This window comes from Raphanus sativus, chromosome 8 (assembly GCF_000801105.2).
Source record: "Raphanus sativus cultivar WK10039 chromosome 8, ASM80110v3, whole genome shotgun sequence".
Lineage (NCBI taxonomy): Eukaryota > Viridiplantae > Streptophyta > Magnoliopsida > Brassicales > Brassicaceae > Raphanus > Raphanus sativus.
Window position 1 is genome coordinate 24,301,620 of NC_079518.1, and position 12,590 is coordinate 24,314,209.

A 12,590-nucleotide genomic window follows, 5' to 3' on the forward strand; every position below is an offset into this window, starting at 1 on the left:
TTTTTTAATGCTTATCTCACCCGCGCAGTGCGCGGGTCTCACCCTAGTTATAAATATTATACTATACTATTTTATTTTATAAACTCAGTTCAGTATGATATAGACTATTCATCCTCTTTTCTTCATTCTCTTCGTGTTTAACTCATACTCTTCTTCTACTTTTTTCATTTCTTTCTTTTTAATTCATTTTCTTGTTCCTTCCACTTCTCTTCTTTCTTTCTTTCTTTTTCATTCTTCAATTCTTCCTAGTCATTTTTATTCTCTTCTTCTTTCTGATCATATTCCTTCTTCACTCCGCCTCTTCCTCATTCTCTTTCTTCTCCCCCCTTCTTTTTTTTAAGGGAAATTAGGCCCAATGACCATGAAAAAAGCATAATTCACATACTAGCTATTTTACCTAACAGATCTATAGATGCTGTCATATATACATAATAATATTGTAATACCCTTACTTTCAACAAGCGTAACCTGCTAAAAAAAATTAATTATTAATTATGCAGAAAAAGTTGTGGCTTACGTGACTTCACATATTTTCTTTTTTACTTTTCGAAGTCGAAAGGCCTCTGACACCAAATTGCTCCACAATGTCACCTCCGCCTGATTTCAAAAGCTTTGTCGTCTTCTTCGTACACCCATTCCAGTCAGGTACTCTTTTCCGTTTGTGCCATCCTTCGACATCGGACATCGTTAAATTCGCAGCGGCGGTTAGTAACAAACCCTTCCTTTCTAACTTCACCAAGTTGATTCTTCTCAGATCTCCTTCATATCAGTGATTAAGGTGAGTTATGTTGTAATATTGTAAGTTCTCTGTTTTGTGTCATAGATTCTATTATTACAATGTTATCTTCCCTATTTGGAATAGATTTGGCCCTAGTCTATTCCAAATTGATAAATCTAACCCATAGTTTTTGTTGCATGTCCAATCTGGTAAGCTAAGGTAAACAAATTGATTTAGAGTTGAATTTTTCTCGGTTCGTCTTACTCATCTGTTTACTGCGAAGTGGGGATAGTGATTTTGGAATGAAAAAGTCTCTTTTGCGATAAAAAAATAGTTTTGTTTGAAATAGAATATTTTATGGAACCTGTACTATTTGAAATGGAATATCTTAATTTTAGAGACTGGCTATGTACCATTCCATTAGTCTGTATTTCTGAAGAATCATATCAAAACTAATATATTATTCGCTTTCCATTCCATCTGACCATTGGTACCGTTCCATATCTATAAATTATATGTTATATCAGATGGTACAACTCTAATTGCATATGTTACTTCTTTACTCGCATAGGCTATTTGGGATTGATAGAAGTAAACATTTAACATAAAGCATAAAGTAATTCATATATTAGTAGTTTATCTCATGTGCTTCCATTTCCGTCCAACTTGTAAACTAACATGTTCTTCATTTCATTTTGTTCTTCAGGTTTGTCATGGATGAGTTGAAATGGTAATAGCATTTCTATACTATTTTATGAAATGGAAGAGACTGTCTTTCCTTCAAATCTGGCTTTTCTCTTATTTGCAATGTTTATTAATATATAATGTACTTTTTAGTAAGTTATATTTGATTGGATGTTTGAAAGGGAGAGTTCAATATTGTTCATTGTTGTTTCATATTCTATTGATATGAGTTTTAATACATGCCACATATACGAAGTAAATGATTATATGGTGGCAACATCACAGTCGGGTTTATTTGATTTAAATCTAAGTTAATGGGGTTGATCTGTAATTTAATAAACTTAATAAATTTAATAATTTTTTTTCAAAAAACTTATTTATTAAGATTAATAAACTTAATTGATTTTATTAATAAACTTAATTGAATTTAATCAATTAATTAAAATTAATAATTTACTAAACTTAACAAATTTAATAAATCTATCAATGTTACTAACATTATTTAACTTATTACACCTATTAATAAAATTAATAAACTTAATAATCTATTAAACTTAAATAAAATTAAGAAACTTAATAATTTATTAAGCTTAAATAAAATTAATAATTTATTAAACTTAAATAAAAAAAATAAACATAATAATTTTATTAAACTTAAATAAAATTAATAAACTTGATAATTGTAAACTTAATAAAATTAATAATTTATAAAACTTAATAAGAATAATAAAATTAATAATCTTAATAAACTTAATTATTTATCAAAATTAATAAAATTATTAAACTTAAAAATTATTAAACTTATTTAAGTTTAGTTAACATAAATAAGTTTATTAAACTTAATAAAATTAATAAAGTTTATTAAATTTAGTAAACTTAATACTTTATTAAACTTAATAAATTAATTAAACTTGATAAATTTAATAAACTTAATGAATTTATTAAACATAATAAACATAATAATTTATTAAAACTTAATAAAAATTTAAAACTTAATTTCATAAACTTAATAATTTATTAAAATATATAAATTTATTATTTTATTAATTAATTATTTTTAAGTTTAATAAATTTATAAAATTTAGTAAATTATTAAATTTAATAAATTTATTAAATTAAATAAACTTTTGAGTTTATTATGTTTATTAAGTTTATTAATAAAGTCAACTAGGTTTATTAATTGAAAAATTATTAAATTTATTAAATTTAATAATTACAGATTGACCCCATTAACTTAAATTTAAATCAATTAAACCCGGCCGTGATGTTGCCACCATATAATCATTTACTTCGTATATGTGGCATGTATTAACATAAACTTCGATTGACACATTTATAATTTTCATACATCAGATGGTTTCCACCATATTAGTGTAAACCTCGTGTAGTCAGGAAACTTTTTTTCTATGTTATATTTCACACTGTTAAAATAGACTTGTAACCCAATATACATCGTTTTTATTGTTATCCTACATGTAGCGTAAATACCATCACTACGACCGGTTGTTTCATTGTTTATACCGTTTTTTTCACCACCATTGCCATCCATTCTCTCTTCATCTCTTCCATTGTCTCTTCTCTTTTTCACCTCATGAACCAACAACCACAATCAATTGTTCCATACTATTTGTGTAATTAATATAGTATAATACAGTTTGTTTTATGATGTCTCTCTTATTGCACAGCCACGCGCGGAGAATGAGCATTGGTCTAGTTATGTGCAAAATTGTTACATTCGAATCTCACTTTATTATGTAGTTATTCGGTGAATATTTTCTCTCAATATTTTTATCCCACTAATTCACCCAAAATAATAACCACATACAAGCAAAAAAAAGGTATGATTCAAGAAGAAAAACGAATAGATGAAAGAAAAACTCCAAAACTTAAATTTTTAGAAGATGTCCAATGCTAGTATCTAATATTATATTTAGCTACTAAAAAGGATAAAATAAATAAAAAGGTTGGAGAATAATGAAATCCAGTACTCAGATTATAACTTTTGGAATTCCATTAGAAACGTTTTGACAGCTTTTATGTTATTTTATGTCGAATATAAATATTTTAATTATAAAACTTAGCTATAAAATAATATAAATACTATTAAAACAGAAGCACAAATTGGACCCAACTTGTTTCTAGGTGAAAATTTTAAAACAATACTGGATTTTTATCAACGCTTCGAAAGCGCAAGCAGGGTTTCTGGATTATAAACAAAGTTTGATATAAGTATCTTGGGATTGTTGTACACTATTATTTTATAAAGTGTATTATATCGAAGAAGGGAATTTCTTTAACATTATATAATTTAGGAATTAGTTTATTTGAAATTTATTATGCACACTCTTATATAACTATATCTCTTCGATCTAAGCATTTTACTCGAACCTTAAAGACGAACCAAGACCGATTTGAAATACATGTTCAGTTTGGGGTCCAAGGAAAAGTACATACTGGGTATTTTTTGGACTTTCCTAGTCTTGGTTTGGGTCTGGATCCTACCCAGACCCACCCCAGACCCGATTGAATATCCAAAGTATGTGAATTTGTTTTGTATATATTAGGTATATTTGAGTATTTTAGATATGTTTTGGGTATTATGCATATTTTGAAGTTTCAGGTTCGGGGTTTTTGTTATAGTTTTGAGCTTTAGATAAAATTTCAAATTTTTAAAAAATATATTTTAGATATTCGGATCGGTATGATTTTTGGTTCCTCTGGTCGATCAATTAAAATTTTGGAGTTTTTAGGTATTTAAATAATTTGTGGGTATTTTTTGGACTTTTGACTATTTGTGGTTTTCAGGTATTTTTATGTGTTCAGGTACTTTTAGTCATTTTGGGTCTTAAATACCCAAACCAATCCGGATCCGTGACAATCCGAAATTATAATATGTTGGATGATCCGTCTCATTTTAGTAATTGATGTATAGATATTGTAGGTCTATTATTAAGCATAAAGTATGGTGTATAGCATTACTGTATAAAAACCTTAACGGTGGTTGGTAAATAAATTAGATATGATGTGATACATGAAATAAGGAACAACTAGAACTTTACCCGCACTGTGTGCAGGATTATTTTAATTTATATAGAAGTCTAATGTTTTTAAATGAATTTCTTGATTTGATGATTTTTTTATAGTTTTTGGCGTAAGATTTAGTTTTCTTGAGAAAACTATAAGATCTACATGAGTCTTGAACCATAGTTGTTAATGTGAAATAATAATAATTTGTGTAGTTTGACATTATGTGAAATAATAATAATTTGTGTAGTTCGACGCCTGGAGGAGATGTGTCGTGAGCATCTCCCGGATTTTCTGTTTCTCCTAGAGACTAAAAACTCTAGTTCACATGTTTTGAAGCTTCAAAGTTCGTTGGGTTATGATCACTGTCATTTGGTAGACCCAGTGGGACTAAGTGGAGGCTTGGCACTTTTTTGGAAGAATTCTTATAAGGCGGATGTGTTGCTGTCTTCGAGTAGAATTATTGATACTCGAGTTGAGATCGGTTCGTTGGTGTTCTTTATGTCCTTCATGTATGGACATCCCGTCACAAGTAAGAGAGATGCAGTATGGGATATTTTGAAGAACAACAGTACTAGTAGGTTGGGAGGATGGTTCCTAGTTGGCGATTTCAATGAAATAATGAATAATGGGGAAAAACTAGGGGGCCATAGGCGGGAAGAAATTTCTTTTTACCGGTTCAGTGGTCTGGTTCGCGACTGCAGAATCAAAGAGACGCCGAGTTCTGGGAATCTCTTATCCTGGGCAGGAGTACGCGAGATCACAACCAATGGTATCAAGGAAAAGGTTTGGATACAGTGCAGATTGGACAGAGCATTTGGTAATGCAGAATGGTTCAGGTTATTTCCTCGAACTCACTCACGCTATCTTGAGAGATACGGCTCTGATCATCGACCTGTGGTTACTAGCTTAGCGACAGAGGGACAACGACGCGTTGGGAGGTTTTGTTTTGATAAGCGTTGGTGTGCAAAACCAGAAGTTTTGGAGATTATCCGTAGAGGCTGGAATAAGCAAGATCGTCGCTCGGTTTCAGAGAGGATAAAATCAACACGTCAAGAGCTGTCGATATGGAAGAGATCTTCAGGGAATAATTCGAAGGTTAGGATTCAGAACCTGAAGGAAAAACTGGAAGAGGAAGGTCAGAAGTAATTCCCGAACTTGCAACATCTGTTCTCCATGAGGGTGGCTCTTGAGAAAGAGTATCAAGAAGAAGAGGAATTCTGGAAACAGAAAAGTAAAAACTCATGGCTACAAGTTGGGGACAAGAATACAAGAATCTTCCATGGTTGGGTTGAATCGAGAAGGATGAAGAATAAGATTCACTCATTGTTTGATGTGAATGGAGTGGAGTGCTTTTCTGAGGATGAGAAAGGAGATATTGCCGTGAAATATTTTTCTGAGCTTTTCAAGGCTTCTCCTCCTCAAGACCCGTCGGAACTGCTTGAAGGGATGGAGCCGCGAATCACTGATAGGATGAATCAAAACTTGACGAAACCGGTCTCCGATGCTGAGATTAAACGAGCAGTTAAAGCAATCAAGAGTGATAGCTCCCCTGGCAGTGATGGTATGACAGGACACTTCTTTCAGCAGTATTGGGCAGTGATAGGACATCAGGTGACTCAGGAAGTGAGAGATTTCTTCCTCATCATTTTTAGTTATATAGTCACATCATATAATATGGAATTGTAAATAATATTCTTTTAGTATTTAATATATTTAAAATATTATTATAAAGACAAAGATGAGAAACATATAAAAAAAAAGTAAATATTTCCGTCAAAAAACTATAATTTTATCATATGATAGATAAGCTATATACATAATATCATTTTTGATTTAATATCAAACATCTACATGAATAACAAACACTATCTAAAACATATTTAAGAAAAAAGGAAAAAAATGAAAGATCACCCACATGGGCATGCATCCCACAACCAAAACTAAATTCATAAATAATCGAACCGTTACGGTTTTTACATTGTTTTGAACAAAAAATTACAACCGAATCAAAACCAAACGAAAAACAAAAAGTATAATATGGAAACGAATCAAAAATGAAACAATAATGCCTAAATATATGTATTAGTAAACAAAAATATATATATTAATAAATTTGTTAACAAAAAAATATTTCCGCGCTTTGAAACGCGGGTTATATCCTAGTTATCAATTACAAACTAACCTACGCATATTTCTTATGACAATGAGAAGACTTCAAGTAACAATAAAGAAGATTTCCCGAGAAGTCTTCTCCAAGAAGTCTTCTCCAAGAATACTTCTCGGGAACTCTTCAATAAAAATTCAAATTTCTAACAAATTTATGTCAATTACAAAATTAATATGTTTATCTTAAAAGACTTTTCGGTTTTTTTTGTTAACAAAAAAAAGTTAAAAGACTTCTCTATAAAAACACACAAAAAAGTCAATTGCAAAATTAACATATGCACTCACTATAAGACTTTTCTAGAAACAGATCTTTTTCGCAAAACAGATCTGAAAAAAAACAAATATGATTCTTAGATCCGGTGAGATTCATATTTAGCTTCTCTAAACAAACATAAATTCCTAACGAAATGAGCTTATAAATTTTAAAACAAAATGTTGGGATTTTGGAATGAAATGAGAGAGAAAGGGAAAGAGAAATGGTTTGTGTGTGTAAGAAATGAGGATATGAAGATGTTGATTATAGGTGCATTTAGATATTGAAATTGGTTGTTAATGGTAGTTGGTGTATTGATGACAATAGCAATATTGTAAATAAAAGAGAAAAATGAATATGATTGGGTAAAACAAGCATTTTCAAAAAAAAAAGGAAAAAAAATGACATTTTTCATGAATAGCATGGGTTACTTTTTCATTTGACTTGAAGTTTTGAGTTATATTTGCAAAAACTCCTTATTTTCAAGATCAGACATTTTTCTCTCTTTTAGAGCTGCTCAGTTTTTTTTTCTAATTTATACCTTTATGCTTGCTTCATTTCTTTTTATATTTTCTTACTTAATGGATTAATCTTAATATAATGCGCAATGCCATGCTAATTTTTTTGTAGCGTTCTAATTTTATCAAATGTCCCAAAATACCATATTTGTTACTAAAAACAAAGAAATAGGGTAAAGTTCAGAATTTCTTTTTAGAATTTGTATTACAAATAATATATCTTATAAAACAAAATTAAGATGACAAAACAATATTATTTTATTTCAAAAGGGAGGCAATACATTATGATTATATAGAGCAAGCATAAGATGTACTGCATTACAATATTTAAAGTCACACTTAAGTTACTGTGTAGAATTAGATCATATGTCAACAATCCTAACCAGGCTAATAATGCCACTTCAGTTTTGATCATCAAAGAACGGGATAACAAGGAAACTGAGCCACACCACACATTCCTTCAGGCCACTCCACCATTCTACGGATTCTCATGTAACCTTCCTCACCCCAACTCTCACCCCAAGAGTTTTTAATCAACCAGTACTTTATCCCATCCTCCGTTGCCCCATACCCAACGATCGCCACTTCATGAGTTTGTCCGATTCCACAGTCTCGATTATCGAACACTCCCTCTTTGTAATGCATGAAACTGTCTGTAGTCGGATCAATGGTCACCGAGATGGGCTGTCTCAATACAGCATCCAGTAACGCAAACTCGTTGTTCCTTGGGACCCATTTATACCCTTTTATCTTTACGGTGGGTATGATGTTGGAATGGCACTGCCCTTGTTCTGCTTGGTAAGGGTATTCCGCATCGGAAGTAATACCACCATTATTTATCATGTAGTCAAAAGCAAGAGAAAACTTTCCTGGCTTACAACCATTATGGCAGTCTACAAGTTGTTGTTCTGACAGTGATACGAGGTTTTGTCCAGAAATTTTTGCTAAACCCTCTACTGCTGCTACAGATGAGAACGCCCAACAACATCCTGCACATAGATATCGATTACTTTATTTTGATGAACCAAATTACCTAAACTGATAGCCCTAACTTGGGGGTTAGGTTTTGAATGCGGAATGTACTATTCTATCTTATGACATTAAAGGACCAATCTAGCAGTGTGCTACATTGTACAATTTCTAGTTCAGTACGCATAAAGACTACTTATAATAAATAATCACAGCAAGCTTACCACATGATTTTTGATTTTTGACAGGCGTTACAGCTCCTTCATTTCTCCAGTCTTTGACAAAATCAAGTTCACTAAAGTTCAATTTCTTAGATGACATCGTTTGGTGAACCACTTCGGGTAGTGAAGTTACGTTAATGCCCCGGAGACCACCAGTGTATGTGGCTAGAAACTCTTCTTTAGTTTTGTCGGTGAAGTCGTTGACACCAAGTTTATAGCTTTGATTCCCCATATTATTGAAGTTCTCGATAAATTTCAAGTTTTTCTTGAACACTTTGAACCTCATCTCTTTCTCGAAGTCATCATTGTAAACTCTAGAGAATTGAATCATCCATTTCTGGTGGTAATCAAAAATGGATTGCTCATGCAAAGTGACATTAGATGTGGCTTGAAAGGGTTTTAAATTAATGGAAATAATGGTTAGAGCCACGAACACAGAAAGTACTGACACCATTTTGAATTTGGTGGATAATATTTACAAGGTTTAGTGTAGTTTTATATATAGTCAGATGGATGTGTGTGGAATGTGCTTTTGCACAGGGTCCCACCTTTTTGTTATAATTTTTCTTTATATTTTAAGGACTAAGTTTTTATTTTATACAAAAATGCTTTCAATTTTTGATTAATATAAGAAAGAGTCTTGAAAAAATATAGTTGTGTAAATGGCCTAAATATGTTTGGGCCGAGTCTTGTTAACTATATGTGAAAAAATGCGAGTTAGTGACGATGTCATAGTTTGCATTACTTGCTTCATGATCTTCGGATGAACCACTTATTTAATATTTTAAAAAACTATATATGTTATACTTTATCACAATTTTTATTTTTCCAAATAAATATAAAAATCAAGCTATATTTTATAAATTAGTATCTTCTGGTGGGTTTTGAGGAAGCAAATCAACAGGGTAATATTCTATATTTTTGATTATCAGCAGTATAATGGAAAATAAAATAAGTATATACCACAGTAATAGGAAACCATATTTCACTCCAAATAAACACAAAGAAAAAAATCTATGTTGACCAAATAATTAAGAAATAAATCTATGTTGACCAGAAAAGAAGTTTATGTTGACCAAAAAGAAAGAAATCTGTGTCGATCAAAAACGAAGTGTATATCAACAAGAAAGGTCTTTGTTGACCAGAAAAAGTCTTTGTTGACCAAAAAGATTCTTTTCAAAATCATCAACAAAAACATATTTATGAAGAAAAAAAATTTTATGTTAACAAAAAATAAAAATTTTAATATTTTCTCTATTTTTCTATGATATTGATACACAACATCAATTTCATGAATGCCACATCGTTTTAATATTCAATTTTTAGAACTAATATAATTAATGAATATAAAATATTATTTACAATTTTAATTATTTGATCTATATAATCTAACTCTAGAATATTTACACAAGAATATAAACGCACTATATTGATTTTTATAAAAAGTTATAGTAAAATGCTTTGTATAGTTTATAAATAATAACTTAAAAAAGAAATCGATGAAAATATTATATACTCTTTCTATAAACTTTTTCATTTAGTTATCATAAATAGTTAATTGTTTAGATGTCTTGGCAACTGATATTAGTTATTTTTATTAAAATAATAATAAAATTAAAATCATCTACCAACCAAATTACACAATAGCATCTCCAAAAGAAAAACATGTTGTTGAAACGGGTACAACATTGCTTATCACACAACGATGGCTAAAACATCTAAAACCTACTGGTCGTATGCATCTGCAACTGTCACTTATGATTCTCCGTTTCACAAACTTTTTTTTGGCTATCAGCCGAACTATTCAAAACTTTTTGTCCATGCATGTGTCTGCTTTTCCTGGCTTCCTTTATAATAAGATGTTGTTTGATTCCTGTTTGTTTCAAGGTGAAAAGTCAAACCATCTACTTTTGTATATACATATAATCAATGGCGAATCATGCAATTGATAAAGAGGCCAGTCTCATCAATTAGTCGGTTGCGTAAGCATTTGTTCACTCTTGGCACAAAACTGGACCTGACCAGAACTGTTTTAAACTTAATGCAATGACGAAAAAGTGATGTGGTAAAATGTTTCAACATAGCTATTTGCATAAACAGTGCAGTGATGCTTAGAGAAAGAGAGTTTTGGTAATGATTGTTGGACCCAATTTCGGTTCCTCAAACTATTGGACCTATTTTGGAAACGGGCTGCGAATGAGAAGCCCGCGAAAAAATGTTGATATGTTCGAACGAAGTCAACAAGGAAGGAGCTGGATTTCAACCAAACATTCTATGATCAAAACAGATGGGCCGAGAAGCTAGGGCCCATAGCGACGTCAACGAAGTAGCAAAGGAGATCGCTGAAGTCGAAAAGGTCGCGGAAGCAGTTACAAGGATAGCGGAGTCGAGCTTATAAAAGGGAGAAGAGATCAATGCTAAAAACACAGCGAAAACCCTAGAGAGAGAACACACCACACATTTTCACATTTCTCACTTCGTCTTAGATCTTATTGTTGATCGATCTCCTTGTTATAATCAATCTCTTTGTTATTCCTTGTAATCGACCTCTTAATCAATAAAAGTCAATTTGTGTCAATCGAATTCCGATTACATCGTTGTGTTCTAATGATATCGTTGCCTACATCTTTTGTCACTTCCCTAGTTTACTTACAAACACTACAAAATACTGAGTGTAGATTTTAGGTTCTACAATGATCTTAGAATACTACGAGGTGTTTTATGTTAATGTTCTCTCACTAATATTATACAACTCAATTAATTTTATTAGATTCATTCATCATCATTTGGCTGCTTTCGTCTGCATTGCGGTTGACAGGCCACCACTTTGAATCATCCATCCCCTATATAACGTGTTGAGATGAAGCAATAAGCTGCAGCAAGTGTGAGTATATGAAGATGATACAATGAGAAGCAAGGCGGGGAGCTAGAGATTTGAATTAAACAAGAAGAGAGGTTACCTTGAAGAGCAAGGCAGTCCATACAACCTAAGAGTGAAGTGCAAGCCAAGAAAACAATGTGGCGAGTTTAATTAATGAAGAAACATACAAATAAACTCGCCAAGGCAGAAGGAGTGTAGCAAATGGGATCATGTGAAGAGCTAAGAGGTTGGAGCACAATATGACCGTTAGGTCCTGTCACTCTCAACGATGAGCCTGCTGTGGTCCTTCCTGCTGTGCCTGCTCCAAACCAGTTGGACTCTTCCTGATTAGTTTAATCTTATTCTAGGAATTACTAAAATAATAGCTTCCTAAGATATTTTGTATTGCCTATATATGTAAACACTTCAGCAAGTTAATAAATCAAGGAAATCAATTCCTCAATTCTATTTGTCTCTCTTACTCTCGCCATCCTCTCTCTTTCTCTTTTCACAATGTTTCAAACTTAAGTCTCTTTGATTCTCATATTCTTTCATGGTATCAGAGCTCTCAAGCTCTTGAGACCTATTCTTCTCTCTATTCTCTACTACTACTTCCGTAAATCTAAACACTCTGAACTCACACTCTGTTTTTAAAAAAAATTTAAACACTCTTTTCTCATCCTAATCTTGAATTGTTCTTGCTGTTCTTAAGTTGTTCATGATGGATTCAGCAGAAAGTTCAAAAATGGTGAGGATTTCAGTTACTTTGAAGGGTCCTAATTACTTGCTTTGGGCAAGACTCACCAAAGCAGCACTTGGAGGCAGAGGTCTCTGGGAGATAGTTGAAGAAGGCACAGCTTCAAAGAAGACCATCCTAGGAGAGGATGGTAAAGAAGTTGTGATTTTGGATGCTGCCAGCGACAAGAGAAGTCAGGAGGATCTCTTTGTACTGTCCATGCTCCACAACAGTCTTGAAGATTCTATCTTGGAAGCTTACTCCTACTGTGAAACTTCCAAGGCCTTGTGGGATACACTTAAGAAAGTGTATGGTAACCAGTCTAATATCAGTAGAGTGTTTGAAGTCAAAAGGGCTATCAACACACTCAACCAAGAGGATGCTGATTTTTATAGACATTTTGGGAAGTTCAGGTCCTTGTGGACTGAACTTGAGATG

General features: G+C 31.9%; 1 protein-coding gene across 1 annotated transcript; it reads right to left on the minus strand.

Annotated features, from left to right (window-relative positions):
• Nucleotides 1-7,780: 7,780 nt before the first annotated feature.
• Nucleotides 7,781-9,010, minus strand: LOC108821611 (ervatamin-B-like). Its single transcript, XM_018594611.1, has 2 exons — nt 8,560-9,010; nt 7,781-8,355 (listed from the first exon to the last, which is right to left on the minus strand). Exons 1-2 carry the CDS (start codon nt 9,008-9,010, stop codon nt 7,781-7,783), a joined length of 1,026 nt encoding a protein of 341 aa, XP_018450113.1.
• Between the last annotated feature and the right edge of the window lie 3,580 nt (nt 9,011-12,590).